Source organism: Oncorhynchus keta, chromosome 34, assembly GCF_023373465.1.
Source record: "Oncorhynchus keta strain PuntledgeMale-10-30-2019 chromosome 34, Oket_V2, whole genome shotgun sequence".
Lineage (NCBI taxonomy): Eukaryota > Metazoa > Chordata > Actinopteri > Salmoniformes > Salmonidae > Oncorhynchus > Oncorhynchus keta.
In genome coordinates this window covers 34,584,491-34,605,627 of record NC_068454.1, presented here as the reverse complement: position 1 = coordinate 34,605,627, position 21,137 = coordinate 34,584,491, and the positions used below count along the sequence as shown (strand labels likewise).

The following is a 21,137-nucleotide window of genomic DNA, read 5'->3' as shown; positions in this document are numbered from 1 at the left end:
GCACTGAGGGTTTTTTGTTTCTTCATATGCATTGTATGAAACCACAAGCACATTGGAAAAGGTCTCCTTTCCTCCTCCAATTGCACATGTCTGTTTTAAGGGTTAAACAAACATATACAATGATGTAACATGAATACTGGGTGATCAGAGGAGCCTACCTACACACAGAAACACACACACAGTGTGTGTGAGCGTGTGAGTGAGTGAGAGAGAGAGAGACAACCCGGATGAGATGATTACTTTTAATAATTTTCTCTGACGAACGACCACTCATCGAAATATAACTAATGGAGCTGTCCCTGAAATAAAACAGTCAATCACAGTGTAAATGAATGGGAGGGCGAGCAGAGCAGAGAGGAGCAGCCACAGCCTTTGTAGTCTAATAAGTGATCACAGGACTCATATCATACGTCTGTCAGCTCCTATTACACAGCCCTGCTCCTCAAAGCACGGCCGCAATTAAAACAGGCTCCCTAATCTGGACTTATGTAATGCCATTTAAATGTGTCACTTTTAAAGTTGCCATCATGTCCAGTACTGTACACAGTGAACCCCTTATTCCATTCTCACATCACTTTCTGTACAGCACTTGTATACTGTAAGAAGTTACAGGGATCTGAAACACCTGAGAGATTCATGACAAGAGAATCACAACAGATTATTGGTGGGTGTATTGACCTCTATCCTGGATATTGTTCACATCGATTTGTCTGCAAGTCCTGTTTGATATACACAAACCCATCTGTTTCAGATAATTTAATTCAAGAGTGAATCTAATTCCTGGAGGTTTGATGAAGATCGGGAAAAATCTTTAATCTAGGAAAAGACTTCGTTTAGGCTTTTTGTCAATATGTTTGCTTTGATTTATCCAGACTGATCCAAAGCTGGTCAGCAGCTCTTCGTTGCTCTACGTCAGACCAGAGGGAGGGTGGTGTGAATCAGCACCCTCTGCTGGTCACTAGTGGCCAGGGCAGAGTCACTCAGACAAGGTGTTCTCCATCACTATCAGATCACAGCTGCTCTGCTCCTACTTATATGACTAGAGACCACATGAAACACACTCCCTGTCTGCTCTGACCATTTGCTCTCTGGGAGCAAAGCTTTGTTGTGCCGTGTGCTATTTGTGTCTTTTCGGCTGGAGTAGGAGTCCCTTGTCTTTTAAGATACAGCAGGAGTCACAGGTTTACCAACACTGCAGACTTGCCCTCAAGGGAAATTGTTTGTCTTCGTTGTGGATGCAGAAACCCTAAGAAAGCCATGGACTGTGTAGATACATTTTTGTCAATGTGGTCATCCATTTTACAATGTCTAAATATCAGTATGATGACAACTCTGCAATACTGCAACAATGACAACAGTTGTCCTAGAACATGTCCTAAATCAATATCATTATACCAGGAGGACAAATGGATCTATGTAATTTGGGATGGTCCAGACACACACTCAAGCACCAACCACTTACAGCATCTGTAGCATATAGTATCATAGACTACCAGTCCAAAGAGCTTCCACTCTGAAGCTGCCACTTTAAAGCCACTTTGAAAGTCAAAGTATGTCAAAAGAACCTGTATCAAATAATTAATTTGACTTACTCCCAGTAGGTTGAGAGTCATTTGAAAGGCAATAAGGTGCCATGCTTTCATACTCCTCAACAGCACTATAGAGCTGGGTAGATGACCCGTTGTGGATGTACTAATCAGTTCCCTGTAGAGCTTATTTGAGGAAGAGCATGTAGAGATAAGGCTAAAGCAACAGGAGCCCTGTCTAGTATGACAAACACACGTCCATTCAAAATGTTCCAAGTTAAATCAAGATCACTGCATCTTCTGGTAGGGTATCAACCAACTATTGTATTTGTTAAGGAGAAACGTGATTTGTGTAAATACTGTCAGAAAGCGTTTCTCAGTCAGCATATCTCCATATGGATTGAGTGTACAAATAATCCAGAGATACAATTGTAGCTGTGTGGTACTGTACGACAGCATTCACATCAGTTTCAAATCAGCCAACTACTTTCATACCCCCGAACAGAAGTTTCTGTTTATACACTTTTTAAAAGCCAATGCAAAGACTATGCCATTATGGAATGCGCAATTTTTTTTCTACAGAGCTCAGCAGAGATAAGAGAAAGTCTAATTATGGGAAAGCCATTTTTCTGCATTTCATTATTCTCTAAATCAGATGTCTCATGCCTTGGCAGAGAACTGGGAGAACGATGGGAGAGTGACATACTTAAACTAGCTTTGTGGTTGTGTTTCACTAAATCTCCACAGAGAATAAAAGACAGAACGAGTTCCAGCTTTGGGTGACCTCCCTCCTGGCACGCAGAGACACTTTCGAAGACCAAACGAGCCCGGCAGGCCACCAATGATTTCAGCGCCACATTTCACTCTCTACACAACTTTTGACAAAAAACATGAATGCGGTCTTGGATCCAAGAGACCGAGTTTTTGCTGCATGGGAATGTTTCATCCATTTGCTTGTTTTGTTAAAAGGGGTTGTCGAAGTGTTGGACGGAGAGTAGGAAGGATATGCTTAAAGTAATTGGCAACATAAATATGTAATGTAAATAGGGCAGTATAAATAATAGGAGCAGGGTTAACTGCAGAGTGGTCTGTGAATAAGGGAGAGGTAACAGAAGAATGACAATTCTGCCATATGACACTACGTTCAGCTTGGGACCCCTCTGTCCAACTCCATAACCAAGACGTGAGTCAGAGTAGGCTACAGTACAGGGGGAATGTGGCCGGTTTGTTTTCCTTCTCCCAGCCAAGACTCTCTATGTGTGGTGATTTCATATAATAACTGTCGACCACTCTGTTTTGGAATAGCCCCCCTTTGTTCCTTTTTGGAAGAGCTTCATGGCAACGGACGTCTGCCTTCTTTAGTAAAAAAATAAAAATAAAAAAAAATCCTTCAAAAAGAAGAAATGGAGGCATAACAATACATTGTCCTTGTGAAACGCCTGCCACGTTCTAACCACCAGGCCTATTAAAACACAACCCCAGCTCCAAAAGAACATGGCAGCATATTGATAGCATATGACTGTGTCACTTGAGGACAAACTCCTTTCTCCATTCCTCCCCCTTTAAACATTTTCTATCAGGGAACACCGTCACAGAGAAATGAAATGGCCCATATGTTAACTGTAAAAAGCTAATGTGGACTAATCAGAGCTAGCCGGGCTCTGCTAATTACTGTACCTTTAAATGCTGCCTCTCCTGGGACAGGGCTCATCAGAAGCCTCATGGAAAATTGAGGCTGGCCTTTATTTAAAAATGTATTTTCTTTCCTCAAGTGTTGCATTTTTAAATAACTCCCCGTGTTTCTGTGACAGTCTCAGAAGTCCTCTGATAGGCCTACGCTTGGGTTAAGGCTTGATTTGCTCAATTCAGTTTACAGATGTGGTAAACGAAGTTGCCACTTCAAAGACGTATTTATAAGTTTGTCACTGTGAATTTATGCATTTTCTTTTCCCTTTATCGTGTTCTAGGAACAAATGCAGCAACATAGCATGATGAGAACTAGTGTTGCATGTAGGCTACAATACAGTTAACTGGGTAGCACTTTATCTTATGACACTGTTTCTACTGGCAACATGCAACAATTTCAAAGATTTTCCCTTTTACAGTTCTTATAAGGAAATCAGTAAATTGGAATAAATTCATTAGGTCCTAATGTATTGGAATACAGATACACATCTGTTCAGGGACGCAACTTTGGTTTTAGAAGTGGGGGAGGACCTAACCTACGCTCCTCCCATTTTAAGGGAGCATCTAAAGCTAATATCCTACACAATCTGTCCAGTCATCAACTAGGTAAGAGATCATTATTAAATATGTTTAAGTGATTGATAAGATTGAACTTGATCAATGATAATTCAATAATCATTACTGTGTTGCACCTTTGACCAATATACTAACACAAGAACAACTCTTTCAAAAATACAAAGACTTTTGATTGTCTTTATTCAGACATCCTCTATATAACATTTTAGCCAGACCGCCCAGCAAGCCAGAGCCGCCAGCACGCCCAACCCCCACCAGGCTAGTCAATAACTCAACTCTCTACCCAACTTCCTTCCCATGTTTTTGTTTTATGTCTCAAGGAAAGGTTTTGGAAAAAAGGCACAAATACACCTACATATTAACACACAGAAACGGTACACACTCCATATAATTCATATCACAGGCCTAATAGTACTGTAGAGCTGTTTTTACTTGCACAATATAGCTGGATTGCCCCGTCCTGTCCCTAGGGGTCCACGTCCCTGCAGCGCCCAAATCCAACACACCCCACTCAGCTTTAGGATCTTAGTGAAACATTCATTACTGGTTTCAGGTGTGTTGGGCCAGAGTGTCAACCAACAGTAGGCAAACCCCCAAGGCCAGGACTGAGCAGCCTAGCAGCTTGGTATTGCCTAAATAGGTATCTCCCCTGATGTGGACATGTTTTCAATACAGACTCCTTTTGTCATACTGAATTGTAGCAGATCCTTTGTTCGCACTCCCCAGGGCGATTGAACTGATTCCAGAAGCAGACTGGCAGAGGAGATCTGCTCGGAGTGGTCTTCTAGTCCGACTTAGGAGGCACGCACACCACCCACCGCTTCCGAGTATATTACTCACAAATGTTCAGTCTCTGGATAATAAAGTTGACGAGCTCAGGGCAAGGGCTTCTTTCCAGCGAGACATCAGGGATTGTAACATACTCTATTTCACGGAAACATTACTCTCTCGGGATATACTATCTGAGTCGTTCCAGCCAATTGGGTTCTCAGTTCATTGTGCAGACAGGAATAAATATCTCTCCGGGAAGAAGATGGGCGGGGGTGTATGTTTCATGATTAATGGTGTAATTGTGATAACATACAGGAACTCAAGTCCTTTTGTTCCCCCAACCTAGAATACCTCACAATCAAATGCCGACCGTATTATCACCCAAGATAATTTTCTTCGGTTATAGTCACGGCCATGTATATCCCCCTCAAGCCGATACCACGACGGACCTCAAAGTCCTTCACTGGACTTTATGCAAACCGGAAACCACATATCATGAGGCTGCATTTACTGTAGATGGGGATTTTAACAGAGCAAACTTGAGGAAAAGGCTGACAAAGTTCAATCAACATATCGACTGTAGTACTCACGCTGGTAAAACACTCAACCTCTGTTACTCCAACTTCCAGGATGCATATAAGGCCCTCCCCCAATCTCCTTTCGGAAAATCTGTCAACGACTTAATTTTGCTTCTCCCTCCTATAGGCAGAAACTCAAACAGGAAGTACCTGTGCTAATGACTATCCAACGCTGGTCTGACCAATTGGAATCCACGCTTCAAGATTGTTTTGATCACGCGGACTGGGATATGTTCCGGGTAGCTTCAGAGAATAATATTGACAAACACGCTGATACGGTGACTGAGTTAATCAGAAAGTGTATAGGAGATGTTGTACCCACTGAAACTATTAAAACCTACCCTAACCAGAAGCCGTGGATAGATGGCAGCATTCGCGCAAAACTGTAAGTGGACCACCGCATTTAACCATGGCAACGTGACTGGGAATATGGCAGAATACAAGCAGTGTAGTTATTCCCTCTGCAAGGCAATCAAACAGGCAAAATGTCCGTATAGAGACAAAGTAGTGTCGCAATTCAACGGCTCAGACACGAGACGTATGTGGCAGGGTCTACAGACAATCACGGACTACAAAAGGAAAACCAGCCACGTTGTGGACACCGATGTCTTGCTTCCGGATAAGCTAAACACCTTCTTCGCCCGCTTTGAGGATAACACTGTCACACCCTGATCTTTTTCACCTGTCCTTGTTATTGTCTCCACCCCCTCCAGGTGTCACTTGTTTTCCCCAGTGTATTTATCCCTGTGTTTCCTGTCTCTCTGTGCCAGTTCGTCTTGTATGTTCCAAGTCAACCAGCATTTTTTTCCATTCTCCTGCCTTTGCTATTCTCCTTTTAATAGTCCTCCTGGTTTTGACGCTTGCCTGTTTCTGGACTCCGTACCCGCCTGCCTGACCATTCTGCCTGCCTTGACCTCGAGCCTGTCTGCCACTCTGTACCTCCTGGACTCTGAACTGGTTTTGATCTTTTGCCTGTCCACGACCGTTCTCTTGTCTACTCCTTTTTTGGATTATTAAACATCTTAAACTCCAACCATCTGCCTGCTGTGTCTGCATCTGCGTCTTGCCTTGTGTCATGATAAACACAGTGTGTTGGTGGCCCGCTACCAAGAACTTTGGACTCTCCTTCTCCATGGCCGACTTGAGTAAGACATTGAAGTGTGTTAACCCTTGCAAGGCTGCCGGCCCAGATGGCATCCTTCGCCGCGTCCTCAGAGGATGCGCAGACCAGCCTGTTGGTGTGTTTACAGACATATGCAATCTCTCCCCATCCCAGTTCGCTGTCCCCACATGCTTCAAGATGGCCACCATTGGTCCTGTACCAAAGCAACGGTGACTGAACTAAATGACTATCGCCCCATAGCACTCACTTCTGTCATCATGAAGTGCTTTGAGAGACAAGTCAAGGATCATGTCACCTCTACCTTATCTGTCAACCTAGACCCACTTCAATTTGCTTACCACCCCAATAGATCCACAGACGATGCAATCACCATCACACTGCACACTGCCCTATCCCATCTGGACAGGAGAAATTTGTATGTAAGAATGCTTTTCATTGACTATAGCTCAGCATTCAACACCATAGTTCCCTCCAAGTTTCTCATTAAGCTTGAGGCCTTGGGTCTGAACCCCGCCCTGTGCAACTGGGTTCTGGACTTCCTGATGGGCCACCCACAGGTGGTGAAGGTAGGAAACAACACCTCCACTTCGCTGATTGTTACGTTCCCCAGTTTATGTGTTGTAGTTTGTATGTTTGCATGTGTTTATTTCAGGAAATGGCTTCCTGAAATCCCTCAAGCAGCTGATTGGTCGACACCATGGCTAATCGGAGAGCTGACCCCGCCCCCTCGTCAAGACACAGCTGCTGTACTCCCTGTGTATCCATGACTGTATGGCCAAGCATGTCTCCAACTCAATCATCAAGTTTGCAGACGACACAACAGTAGTAGGCTTGATTACCAACAATGACGCCACAGCCTACAGGGAGGAGGTGTGGGCTCTGGGAATGTGGTGCCAGAAAAATAACCTCTCACTCAACATCAACAAAACAAAGGAGATGATCGTGGACTTCAGGAAACAGCAGAGTGAGCACCCCCCCATCATATCCTGATTGATGGGACCGCAGTGGAGAAGGTGGAAAGCTTTAAGTTCCTCGGCATACACATTACTGACAAACTGAAATGGTCCACCCACACAGACAGTGTGGTGAAGAAGGCGCAACAATGCCTCTTCAACCTCAGGAGGCTGAAGAAATTTGGCTTGGCACCTAAAACCCTCCCAAACTTTTACAGATGCACAATTGAGAACATCCGATCGGGCTGTACCACCGCTTGGTATGGCAACTGCACCGCCCGCAACCGCAGGGCTCTCCAGAGGGTAATGCAGTCTGCCCAACGCATGTTATTAACCAAATACTTATTTTCCACCATAATTTGCAAATAAATTCATTACAAATCCTACAATTTGATTTTCTGGATTTTTGTTTCTCATTTTGTCAGTCATAGCTGAAGTGTACCTATGATGAAAATTACAGGCCCTTCTCAGCTTTTTAAGTGGGAGAACTTGCACAATTGGTGGCTGACTAAATACTATTTTGCCCCACTGTACATAGACTTTAAATCACTGGCCACTTTAATAAATGGAACACTAGTCACTTTAATAATGTTTACATATCTTGCATTACTCATCTCATATACTGTATTCTATACTGTCTTAGTCTACACCGCTCTGACATTGCTCATTCATATATTTATATAATCTTAATTACATTCATTTACTTAAATGTGTGTGTATTGGGTATATGTTGTGAAATTGTTAGATATTACTGCACTGGTGGAGCTAGAAAAACAAGCATTTCGCTACACCCTTAATAACATCTGCTAAACACATGTATGTGATCAATAACATTTGATTTATTCCATATAAGGCATGACCTTATGAAAGTTGCACAGCATACCCTTCATCTTGTCATAAATCAAATCTAGTGATACATAACTTGACATTTCTTCCATCCATTATGGGAGGATCAACCAACCTTCCAACAAGCATTTCACTACACCTGCAATAGCATCTGCAAATATGTGTATGTGACCAATAAAATTGGATTTTTAATTAATTGCAATGCATTTCTTAGCCACTATAAATACTAGGTTACACTGTTTCTTCTGATAAGTTTCCAGTATCAACATTTCCAAGCAAACAAAAACAGGACGAAGGGAGAATCTGTAGACATGCTGAGATAAAATAACATACTCTTTGCCAGAATTCATCCAGCCTTCACAAGACCTGACATGCAAATATTTTCCCTTTTGTGTTTTACACCTCCAGCAGAATAATTACATTTCTGTGTGCATTATATTCAGTTTCACTGGCATATAGTACATTCTATGGATGGTCTTAAACTGTAATAATTTATGTCGGAGATTATATGAGCATGACTGGACATTCAAACGTATCTGTATCATTCATCATCATCAATAGCATCTCCCAGTTCTTCCTCACATTTTTGTTTCACATGTTTTGTGTCATCGGGAAAAGCCTCTATCAACTCTTGGTACAGTTTGGAAATCAACTTTAGAGGTTTGTCAGACTGCTTTAAAATAGTTTAAATCTTTTAAGCTTCTTGCTTGTCCCATGTTTTCTGTACAGAGAAAATAAAGTGTTGTATCTGCAGCTCTGCCACAGACTGGTCTTCCCTGGCTGCCTGACCCTGATGAGACCCCTGTCACCGTCTGATCCTGCTCAGATGAGGCATGACAAAGAATGACATTAGTATACATTATATTTTCCATGAATAGAATCAATGGTTCAACAATTGAAATGACCATTATTCCCAGATCCCAGACTGTAGCCTACCCATCAACTCAAGATGGCACTTTGTATCCATTCACTCATAGTTATAATATATTGGAAAATTTACCTGAGCTATGTAGACCGGTCTTCCTTGGCTGTCTGACGCTGCAGGGACACCTGTCACCATCTGATCCTGCTAAGACATGATGAGCATAGTGTTGTGTACTGACTGTGCACCATGACAGTGAAGCCTGTAGAGCTGTATATACAGTGCCAGTGTGAAAAGTAGGGAATTAGCTAGGGAAACAGACAGTTCAAAAACATTATATTGCTCTACTGACTAATACAAACTCACATTGTGCTGAAAAAACGTCCAAATATCGGTCTTCCATCATTTGGCCACTGGTTTCATCATTTGATTCAGGTCTGGTGTGATTGAGGCAAAAATAATAGCTAACGTTAGCGAGCTAGCTAACTAACTAGCTAATGTTAGCCAGCTTTTGGCTAGCTCTGCTAGCTAATGGTACAATGGTACATCATCAAATGTACCTCTGTTGAAAAGGGACAAAGCAAAGGCTACAAAACATTTCCATACACACAACAGCTGTTAGATACTGCTTTCTGACAGATAGTTAGAGGCTAGCTAGAGCTAAGTTGGCTGTGGTAGCTACTGGCTAGCTAACTAGCTGCTGGTAGTTCATTCACCTTAGTGGAGGGGGGATGAAACATTAGCTAAGGTAACATGTCAGTTACACTACTAGCTCAGTACTGGGAATACATATACTTTTCTTCTGTCAAACAGTAGTTACCTTGCCAGCTAGATCAGACAACTAAAGAGTAGCCAGTTTCTGCTCTGCTTGCTTTTACAACTCAGAGAAAAAGTGCAACACAGACAGCAGCTACCTCTGTTCATCTCTCCTGTGCTGGTCTTATACGCCAGCCTTTCAGAAGCTTTGCCTTCAAACAGCCTGTATGCTCTGCAGTGTCTCTGCGGTCCTAAATGCAGCAAGCTGAAACCAGAAAACAGCCTACCCGACTGCTCTAAGGCGTCCGCATGGTCCTAAAGCACACCGGAGATGTAACACAGTGCAATGATAAAACTATGGGGGACAAAAATGCCATTTCAGAATCGTCACCAGCGAAGGTGCGCCCCTGCCCCTGTTGGTCACAGATACCTTTAAAGAAAAGTAGGGCATGGATAAGAAAACCAGTCAGTATCTGGTGTGACCACCGCAGCACGACACATAGATTTGCATAGATTTGATTAGGCTGTTGATTGTGGCCTGTGGCATGTTTTCCCACTCAACTTCAATGGCTGTGCAAAATTGCTGGATATTGGCGGGAATTGGAACACGCTGTCGTACATGTCGATCCAGAGCGTCTCAAACATGCTCAGTGGGTGACATGGCTGGTGAATATGCAGGCCATGGAAACAACTGAGACATTTTTAGATTCCAGGAATTGTGTACAGAGCTTTGCGACATGGGCCGTGCATTATCATGAAACTGAAAACATGAAACTTAAACATGAGGTGATGGCAGCGGATGAATGGCACGACAATGGGCCTCGGGATTTCGTCACGGAATCTCTGTGCATACAAAATGCCATTGATTAAATGCAATGGTGTTCGTTGTCCATAGCTTATGCTTGCCCATACCATAACCCAATGGCAACAGCTCTGGTGCAGTCAGCATGTCAATTGCACGCTCCCTCAAATCTTGAGACATATTTACCATTTTGTTGTGTGACAAAACTGCACATTTTAGAGTGGACTTTTATTGTCCCCAGCACGAGGTGCACATGTGTCAATGATCATGCTGTTTAATCAGCTTCTTGATAAGGTGGATGGATTATCTTGGCAAAAGAGAAATGCTCACTAACAGGGATGTAAACAAAGTTGTGCACAGAATGAGACAAATAAGCTTTTTGAATGTATGGAAAAAAAGTCTGGGATCTTTTATTTCAGCTCATGAAACATGGGACCAAAACTTTACATTGCGTTTATATTTTTGTTCAGTGTATTCAATTCACAAATCATTATTCCCAATTGCCTGATATTAAATAGTATTATACGGTGGTTATTAGTCATAGGTTATTACTGCATAATTAGCACTTAGCCTGCAATGTTTCAGAAAATACCTGATTAATAACTGACGGTTTGCATGTAGGAAATGTATTATTTTCCAAAGACCTTGACAGTTATAATAAAGCCATTGGAGAGATGATCAACATCTTTATTCAGTCTCCAAAGTGGAATAACAGGTCTTTCCCACATAGAAACCTCTATCAGATGTAATGAGGAAAACAGTTGTGCCTTATCCATATCCACATGTGCACATGTACATTTGCATAAACACATTTCCCCAGACCAGTCTTTGTTTTTGTCTTTCTTTGAGTTTGTCATTCCATGCTGGAGGTGTTGTTTCAGTCTAGAATCAGACAGCCTCAGAACCAAGAGGACGGAACCAGGCTTTTTTCTGATGCGTGAAATTAATGTTGCTGTTCTTTGTTGATAATCCACCAGTTTCAAAATGCCCCAAACCAACATTTCTTACTTTCAAATTCAAATAGCAGAGCCTTTTTCTCTGTCTTCCATCTCTCTTAAGAGTTTCTTATTACAAAAAAAGTGAATTCTAATTTTAATATTCACAATAATACTGTCCGTCATACAGGGAAACTATCTGCAGGAGTCAGTTATTTCTTGAAAAATGGCATTAGCCTTAAACATGAGGAAAAATGATATCGCCATAGTTCATGGATGTATAGAAGTATATTTCATTGTGAGGCTAAGACGAGTGAACAAGCCCTGTGCTCAGGGCCACAATCTAGTCATTCAGAACCTCCAGCAACAGTCTAGCCGACCTACACATTAAGGAATGAATTGTTTCCCTTTATTTGACCCGTGGCAAAAATAAAATACTTTAATTACCAGGGAGAGAATTATTCTCACTTGGCTGTACGCATGAGTGGAGGGGATAGGATAGGGAGTGACAACAGACTCCAAATGTAACACCAAGACATAGCGAGAGATCACGGTACGTTGATTCTCATGGGTTAGGTTGTGTAGCCTTTTCCTTCTTCACCTTATTACAAAGTATACTGAATGTCAACTCCTTAAAAACTTTCATAAAACCGCAATCTCTGGAAATATACTGTAACCTAGCTATAAAAGGGATTTAATGATTCTGCTCTTATCAGAAACTAATGACAAATATGATGGATGATCAAAATAAAGGGAGGGGCAAACAAACATCTCATTCATGTTTCCATCCGACTTAAATTGGGGATATTGCGAATTTTCCTAAATCAAAACAGGGAAAGTGGTCACAAGTCGGCTGTTTTTGAGTAACACAGTCCTAGATCAACAGTCATGTACAAATCAAACACGCACACACTTTCAGAACACACAACTTATACAGTAAACACACACATGCAGTACACACGACACCAACTGTTCAAAGCAACGTGTCTTAACAGGCCAATGAAAACGTTTAATGCATTCAGTATTTTATGGACTCTGCTATAAAACCTTTTACAGTGGGGTGGCATTTTGCGATGGGGTAGACGGAAGGCATTGTTATGGGCTTTACGGCGTCGTCAGGTCGCGACCTGGGTCTGTCGTGGCTGCTCTGCTAGTCTACAGCTACTAGGAGCATGGTACATAGGGCATGGGTAGAGGAATGGTGGATGTGGAGTAGACAGAATAGGGTTGTAATTGATTCTAGGGGTGAACCAAGTTATGGACATAAAGCTATGGTTGGAGTTGAGGGTTGGGGTTGAACCGGGATGTGGACATGAAGCTAAGGTTGGAGTTGAGGGTTGGGGTTGAACCGGGATGTGGACATAAAGCTAAGGTTGGAGTTGAGGGTTGGGGTTGAACCGGGATGTGGACATGAAGCTAAGGTTGGAGTTGAGGGTTGGGGTTGAACCGGGACGTGGACATGAAGCTAAGGTTGGAGTTGAGGGTTGGGGTTGAACCGGGATGTGGACATGAAGCTAAGGTTGGAGTTGAGGGTTGGGGTTGAACCGGGACGTGGACATAAAGCTAAGGTTGGAGTTGAGGGTTGGGGTTGAACCGGGACGTGGACATGAAGCTAAGGTTGGAGTTGAGGGTTGGGGTTGAACCGGGACGTGGACATGAAGCTAAGGTTGGAGTTGAGGGTTGGGGTTGAACCGGGATGTGGACATGAAGCTAAGGTTGGAGTTGAGGGTTGGGGTTGAACCGGGATGTGGACATAAAGCTAAGGTTGGAGTTGAGGGTTGGGGTTGAACCGGGATGTGGACATGAAGCTAAGGTTGGAGTTGAGGGTTGGGGTTGAACCGGGATGTGGACATGAAGCTAAGGTTGGAGTTGAGGGTTGGGGTTGAACCGGGATGTGGACATGAAGCTAAGGTTGGAGTTGAGGGTTGGGGTTGAACCGGGATGTGGACATAAAGCTAAGGTTGGAGTTGAGGGTTGTGGTCATAAAGCTAAGGTTGGAGTTGAGGGTTGGGGTTGAACCGGGATGTGGACATAAAGCTAAGGTTGGTGTTGAGGGTTGGGGTTGAACCGGGATGTGGACATGAAGCTAGGGTTGGAGTTGAGGGTTGGGGTTGAAGCGAGTTGTGGACATGAAGCTAGGGTTAGGGATGTGGTTGAGGCTAGGGTTAGGGTTGAACCGGGATGTGGACATGAAGCTAGGGTTAGGATTGTGGTTGAGGCTAGGGTTAGGGTTGAACCGGGATGTGGACATGAAGCTAGGGTTAGGGTTAGGGTTGTGATTGAGGCTAGGGTTAGGGTTGAACCGGGATGTGGACATGAAGCTAGGATTGGGGTTATTCATAATCAGGAGGGAATAGAAACCCTGTCCACGGTTATGGATAATATTAAATAAGGTGTTAGTGAATGATAACTCAATGAATCCACTGATGGAAGGATGCTAGATGTTCCCAGTGTGAATATTGGAACAAAAGTAAGAGTGATGTGGACAATCTAAAGGTTGTCACAGAATAAACTAAGATGTAACAATATTACCTAATCTCTGCCATGACTTTAACTGTTCTATCAGAGGCACGCAGTGATTCATAGCTTCATAACTTGGTTATCCTATCGTCTCTCCCAATTGGTCTGTAAAGAGGGGTGACATCTATTCAAATTTCATAGTAATAATACCTCATACAATCAGTGGAGGAGTAAGGAAAGATAGCCTTCCACCTGTGACCAAATGCATCTACTTTTTGGTTAAATTTGAAGACTAATCTTCACACATTTTCAAACAAAGAATCTCTTCATTCTCAATATCCAATGCAGCCAGTCTTTAATACTGTCTACACAACAGTACATGTTTATTATGTTCAACAGTCTTGATTTCAATTCTGTTCTAACCGTACTATTGTTGACAAACTGAGTGGGCTGTGCTGTTTGTTGCCTCTACAATACTGCGCCACGACGTGAACAGCAGAGTCAGTCTGACACACTTTGCTTAGCTCGAGAGATTGCATTAATTCTCCCGTTTCTCCCTGCGACTACCAGGTGGAAGAGCATAACCACAGGGCAAAATTGTTCAGTGTTTAAAACATGGAATGCCATTTTTCTAGTTGTACGGATTGAATATGTGTTAGCGGTAAATTGCAGTGATGTGTCATGTCGTGTTTAGTGGCCATTTAGTTTATGATACCGACGGATCCACATTGCATTATGTTCCGCTCTCTACGGAGCTGAATATTGGAAATGAGAGGGTGTCATCATGGGTAGGATTGGGACAAATATCAGGTCAATTGCTTTATGGAGATATGTGTGAAGCCCAAATGGATTACTTTTCTTGTCACAAACGATACCAATATGGCATACACCAAACAAACGAATCCCAAGGGACTACAACAGGGCTCCAAACTGGGCAATCTAGGATTTGAATGAGATTCAAAGCATCAAAGATGTCATTATCTCCAAGTAACCCATCGACTGCCGTGGTACTTGATAATACCCTACGCATTATGTCAATAGAAAATACAGCCACCATGCTGAGGGCCCCCTGTGTACTCACCACTCCTACTCACACATTAGCTGCATACAAAACCTCTGTGAGCCACTCTCTGTGCTGGCTGAAGGTGGGGGGCCAGAGGGGTTTGGGGGGTGGCAGGAGAGGAGGGGTCCCCAAGCCCCTCCACCCCCTCTTCCTTTTATATCATCTTTGAGAACGTAAAATGCATTGGAAGGGGATTGTGGGTAGGTATGCCCGGGGCTAGAGCCGAGTGTCGCGCTCAGTTGTGTGGGTGGACAGTTTGATGATGCACCCTGAGGCCTGTGTTACCTCAAAGTCCATTAATAACCACTATGGGCGCCTCTCCAGTCCCTATGCAGCCTAGCCCTACAACACAGCAGCCCTAAAGTACGTGTGCATAATGAAAAGGTTTAATTCAAATATTAACTCTATCGGTTTAAAACATCTTTTCCTCCTCGGTGTCGTGTGAGCCCGTTTGACTAATTCTGTTTTCTTGGCCTGATTTTACTTCATAAAAGATCAAGGGTATATAAGAAGGCAAGGGATTCAGGTTGCTGTTAGCAACACTAAAGGGGAACATGCTTTGAATAAGGGGTAGAGATTTAAAAGGGGAAGGCGGCCAAACAATGCTGCGGTTAGGCCTATATGGTTCATTCCTGATGATATGGTTAACGTTTAACCTTTTCACCCTCCGCTAATGAAAGTGTCTGTTCTACCTTGAATACCTAGTTATAAGGTATTCTCTAAAGGGGCTGAACAATTATTTAAACCATGGTAGTACATGATTGCATTGTTAGTACTGGCAGTCTGGGCATGACACATTAGGAGCTCCACCTGAAAATACATGTACCAAAGATATTCGCTTGTCAGATATGGATTCTAGTATTGTAATCTGTTGAACATTCTCAAACAAAACACTATATTCTACAAAACAATAGAAAACAATGTTTATTTGTAGAACTTTACAAGACAGAGCGTAGACAGAGAGACCTGCATTGATACACGCAGACAAGTACCTAGCCCAAGTCAGCCCAAGTCTGATTAGGTACTTCAGTCTCCTGGGGCCTCATTTACAAGCGTTAAATATGGGCAGAATAAGCATACATGCTGCCTATAGCAAGTGTCTAAGATTTATTGTATATTCAAAATCATTTCAAATGAACAAAATATTAACTCAACATGTAAAGTGTTGGTCCCATGTTTCATGAGTTGAAATAAGATTCCAGAAATGTGGCATCCGCACAAAAAGCGTATTTCTCTCAACTTGTGTGCACACATTTGTTTACATCCCTGTTAGTGAGCATTTCTCACTTGCCAAGATAATCCATCCAAATGACAGGGGTGGCATATCAAGAAGGTGATTAAACAGCATGATCATTACACAGGTGCATATTATGCTGGGGACAATAAAAGGCCACATACTCTAAAATGTTCAGTTACATAATTTAAAAAAATGTATAGTCATTTAGCAGGCGCTCTTATCCAGAGCGACTTACAGTAGTAGTAGTGAGTGGATAAAATGCCACAGATGTCTTAAGTTGAGGGAGCGAGCAATTGGCATGCTGACTGCAGGAATGTCCACCAGAGCTGTTGCGAGCATTGAATGTTAATGTCTCTACCATAAGCCGCCTCCAACGTCATTTTAGAGAATTTGGCAGTATGTCCAACCATGTGTAGTAACCAAGCTAGCCCAGGACCTCCACATTTTGCTTCTTCACCTTCTTCACCTTCATCAGTTGTCTGAGACCAGCCACACAGACAGCTGATGAAACTGTGGGTTTGCACAATGGAAGAATTTCTGCACAAACTGTCAGAAACCGTCTCAGGGAAGCTCATCTGGTTGCTCGTCGTCCTCACCAGAGTCTTAACCTGACTGCATTTCGACGTCGTAACCTAATTCCGCTGGTACGCGGCCATCGAAGAAGGAAAAATAAAAAAATAAAACACAGATGTTCTCTTCTCATTAAAGTGGAACTGACAGCATTTTAACTACTTTGCAGATACGAAACAGAATCATCAGTCAAAAATATCAAATTCCCAGTTTATGCTACAAAACCAACTTCATAAGAGGTTTTAAAAATAGGTTCAATTTGACTCAACATTCCATGATGTATACTAAGGCATTGTTGGCAGAATATATCAGTTCAATGCATGATTAAATTAATTCACTAATACATTTCTTAGTAGTCCAAAAATATGACTTTATGGTTGTAAATCACAGCTGGCCTGGTACATTGTTTGCTGCCTTTATTCAGGACGCACTGTTTCAGTTTCAATTACTCAAAATTTTGACAAAAAAACTGACAAATGTAACTAAGGCTGGGAATGTCAATACCCATCAAACTAGCAAGGGCAATGATCACCAGTCAGTCATAACATGGCTAATATGCTAGGGTATCTATTTATGTAAAAACAGAGCCTAACGTTAGCTAGCTAGATAGCTGCTAGGAGGACAGTGTCATTGGAGAGGTCATGGTCGCAAATTTTCCCCTGGTATTGTTTTTCGGTGGCTACACAGAACGACTGTTATCCAATTAGCATATCTCTTGCATTCGCTAAATCACTCTGGCTAGCTATGTACTCTGAAATTTTGTCTGAGTGTGCCAGAGCGCAAAAAAACGTAATAGTCACGTACGCTTTATATAACATGTAAACAGCCTAACCAGCTCTGCTCGGGCGAGTAAAATGGTGAGTGAGGTGCTCCCTCATTTGTGTCTGGAAGTAGCTAGCAAGCTAGGACACTTTAGCCAGTTAGCTTGGGTGCTCTGTTGGGACATTGGCAGATAAGCTACAGAAGGACGAGCAGGCAATTACCCATCGTTTATCATTTCAATTTTGATGGCCAACTAGCTGAAAAAGTTTGAGAGGGTTTGTCGAAATGTTCCTTTGTTAGATTTTAGCTCATCTTGCTCTGGCTAGCATTAGTTGTTGATCTTGTTGTTGTTAATGTGCATATACAGTACCAGTCAAAAGTTTGGACAGACATTTAAGGGTTTTCTTTATTTTTACTATTTTCTCCATTGTAGAATAATAGTAAAGACATCAGACAATGAAATAGCACATATGGAATCATGTAGTAACCAAAAAAAGTGTTACATTTTAGATCTTTCAAAGTAGCCACCCTTTTCCTTGATGACAGCTTTGCACACTCTTGGCATTCCCTCAAATCAGCTTCATGAGGTAGTCACCTGGAATGCATTTACATTAACAGGTGTGCCTTGTTAAAAGTTAATTTGAGGTATTTTTTCCCTTCTTAATGCGTTTGAGCCAATCAGTTGTGTTTGGACAAGGTAGGGGTGGTATACAGAAGATAGCCCTATTTGGTAAAAGACTAAGATAATATGGCAAGAACAGCTCAAATAAGCAAAGAAAAATGACAGTTCATCATTACTTTAAAAAGTTTAACACTTTTTTGGTTACTAAATGTTTCCGTATGTTATTTCATAGTTTTGATGTCTACACTACTATTCTACAACATAGAAAATAGTACAAATAATGAAAAACCCTTGAATGAGTTAGATCTAAACTTTTGACCGGTACTGTGGGGAAAGATAGCCTACCTTTTTATGATTGTTTGATCAATAGGACTGTAAACTTCCCAAATGTAATAGGGTTCCCTCTGTATTTATTTACAGTTGAAGTCGGGAGATTACATACACTTATGTTAAGAGTCATTAAAGCTTGTTTTTCAACCACTCCACAATTTGTTGTTAACAAACTATAGTTTTGGCAAGTCGGTTAGGACATATGCATTGTGCATGACACAAGTAATTTTTCCAACAATTGTTTACACAGATTATATAATTTATAACTCACTGTATCACAATTCCAGTGGGTCAGAAGTCTACATACACTAAATTGACTGTGCCTTTGAACAGCTTGGAAAATTCCAGAAGATTATGTAATGGCTTTAGAAGCTTCTGATAGGCCAATTTACATAATTTGAGTCAATTGGAGGTGTATCTGTGGATGTATTTCAAGGCCTACCTTCAAACTCAGTGCCTCTGCTTGACATCATGGAAAAATCTAAATAAATCAGGCAAGACCTCAGAAAAACAATTGTAGACCTCCACAAGTCTGGTTCATCCTTGGGAGCAATTTCCAAATGCCCGAAGGTACCATGTTCATCTGTACAAACAATAGTACTCTAGCATAAACACATTTGCTGTCAAACCGCTCAGGAAGGAGATGCATTGTCTCCTAGAGATGAACGTACTATGGTGCGAAAAGTGCAAATGAATCCCCAGAACAACAGCAAAGGACCTTGTGAAGATGCTGGAGGAAAAATATAAAGTATCTATATCCACAGTAAAACGAGTCCTATATCGACATAACCTGAAAGGCCGCTCAGCAAGGAAGAAGCCACTGCTCCAAAACCACCATAAAAAAGCCAGACTACGGATTGCAACTACACATGGGGACAAAGATCGTACTTTTTGGTCTGATGAAACAAAAATATAACTGTTTGGCCATAATGACCAAAATAAAAGCTGAAATAAATCACTCTCTCTAACATTATTCAGATGTTTCACATTCTTAAAATAAAGTGGTGATCCTAACTGACCTAAAACAGAGATTTTTTTACTAGGATTAAATATCAGGAATTGTGAAAAACTGAATTGAAATGTATTTGGCTAAGGATGTATGTAAACTTCCGACTTCAACTGTACATATTTGCAGAAATCCATTTAGCCTAATGCGTTCTAATGATCTAAAGTCGCGCTGTTGCAACTGCCTGTAAACACGCAGTCCAATTCAAAGTGAATGATTGCAGGCCCTTGTGGTAAATGGCTTGTTGGCATATAGACCTAGTGTACCTGATCGGTGTACCGCACCGGTCTGCGTAGACTTTAGTCCTGGACAAGACAGATGTTTTTATTAGGTTTCATTTACTGCAGTGTCTATTAATTGTCCAAATGCACAGCTGCTTTGCCACTCTATATCGCTATAGAATTTTTACAAATGCTTTGGAATGTTTGGGAAGTATGTATTCTAAGAATGTATGAAAACATGAAAATGACCATATCTAAGTGCTTGCTTGTCAGAAAATGTAAAAAAAAGTGTCATTCTTCCTGGGGGTGTATATTTTAATAAGATTTTTTTGTTGCTAAAATGCTGTCAGTTCCACTTTAATGGGAAATGGCTGCATTCTGGTTAATATGTTTTATGAATAAGCTTTTCATCATATCCCCCATTTGCACAAAATACTTACTTGCCAGATTGCAATACAATATTTCATACACTAGCAGAGATGTGCGTACGCATGGTCTACAAGTTGCGGGGAGGTGAGCAAATTCTCATGTCAAGTACATTTTTTATAAATGCCAACTTTTGTGTGAACTGGCGCACGCACATGTTGGGGTATATTTGTACGTACGCACAATTTATAAATGAGGCCCCTGGCAACCCAGGTGTGGAGGCAGAGAACAGCATTTCAAGCCACAACTTGGCTGCCACTCTGTCGGGAGTCGTGGGGTGGGGAGCAATTCCAGCTCCAGGTCCTCTCCAGTACAGGATCAAAATGAACACAACCGGATATATGAGGTGGCACCGCCTTTGAGAAACCTTTGAAAGAGTTTACACGTTCTTTTCTCTTTATTTCAAATTCAAACCACAGTAGACATAAAAGACCTCTCCCTCTCGCACGTGAAGATGGGGACGTTTACAACAGGCACAATGTCTCAAAGGCATGGCTTTGATTTGAGCAGAGTGGAGCTGAGTGGAGAGAGGTGGTGGGGACAGACTGTCTGAGGCCACCACAGGTTTGTTGCCCGTGGCTCCACGTCAGGCAGCTATGACGACAGCCCTTGAGACTCTCCCTCCCTCGCTACGCTGCAGACTTTCCATCAACCTTTAAATCCATCTCATTCTGCCACTAATCGAGTGAACTAAGTGTGCCCACTTCTGAGCAGATCCGCGGACTCGCATTGGCCCAGTTGTAGTCTGTCCGTCAGGGATGGTGGTCCTCTTTGTATGCCAGCAGACTCCTGAAGTCCTCCTTCAGCGCAGTCCAGGAATAGGAACTGGTGTCAACCTACAGTACAATACAGAGGAAAGAATGAAAGGCAGGATTAAGCTCTGGTGTCAACTGTCAACTTACAGTACAGAAGAAAGCAAGGCACACAGGCAGGGTGAAGGGTGAGGAGAAACCGTAAAGAGAGAAATGAATTGTGAACTGAATGAAGCGTGTGTTAGCTAATCCCGTTCCTGTCATGTCAGTGTTA

The 21,137-nt window shown here is 42.2% G+C and overlaps 1 protein-coding gene and 1 long non-coding RNA gene across 5 annotated transcripts in view; both read right to left on the bottom strand.

The window, feature by feature from the left end:
* Positions 1-7,776: 7,776 nt before the first annotated feature.
* LOC118367000 (uncharacterized) lies at positions 7,777-9,952 on the bottom strand. Of its 2 annotated transcripts, none has more exons than XR_004822058.2 (4): positions 9,742-9,952; positions 9,288-9,358; positions 9,060-9,125; positions 7,777-8,877 (listed from the first exon to the last, which is right to left on the bottom strand). It is a non-coding gene; the product is annotated as an uncharacterized LOC118367000 (long non-coding RNA). The 2 variants fall into 2 exon arrangements; XR_004822057.2 differs by having other exon boundaries at positions 9,836-9,952.
* Positions 9,953-15,852: 5,900 nt separating this feature from the next.
* The window catches only part of gtdc1 (glycosyltransferase-like domain containing 1), a 55,252-nt gene continuing 49,967 nt past the window's right edge, over positions 15,853-21,137 (bottom strand). For 2 of the 3 annotated variants that reach the window (XM_035749908.2, XM_035749909.2), the window contains exon 10: positions 15,854-20,947. In XM_035749908.2, the coding sequence (XP_035605801.1) occupies positions 20,864-20,947 (84 nt within the window). In that variant the 3' untranslated portion in view covers positions 15,854-20,863. Of the gene's footprint in view, positions 20,948-21,137 lie in introns of all 3 variants that reach the window. The other variant, XM_035749910.2, reaches the window with a different exon arrangement.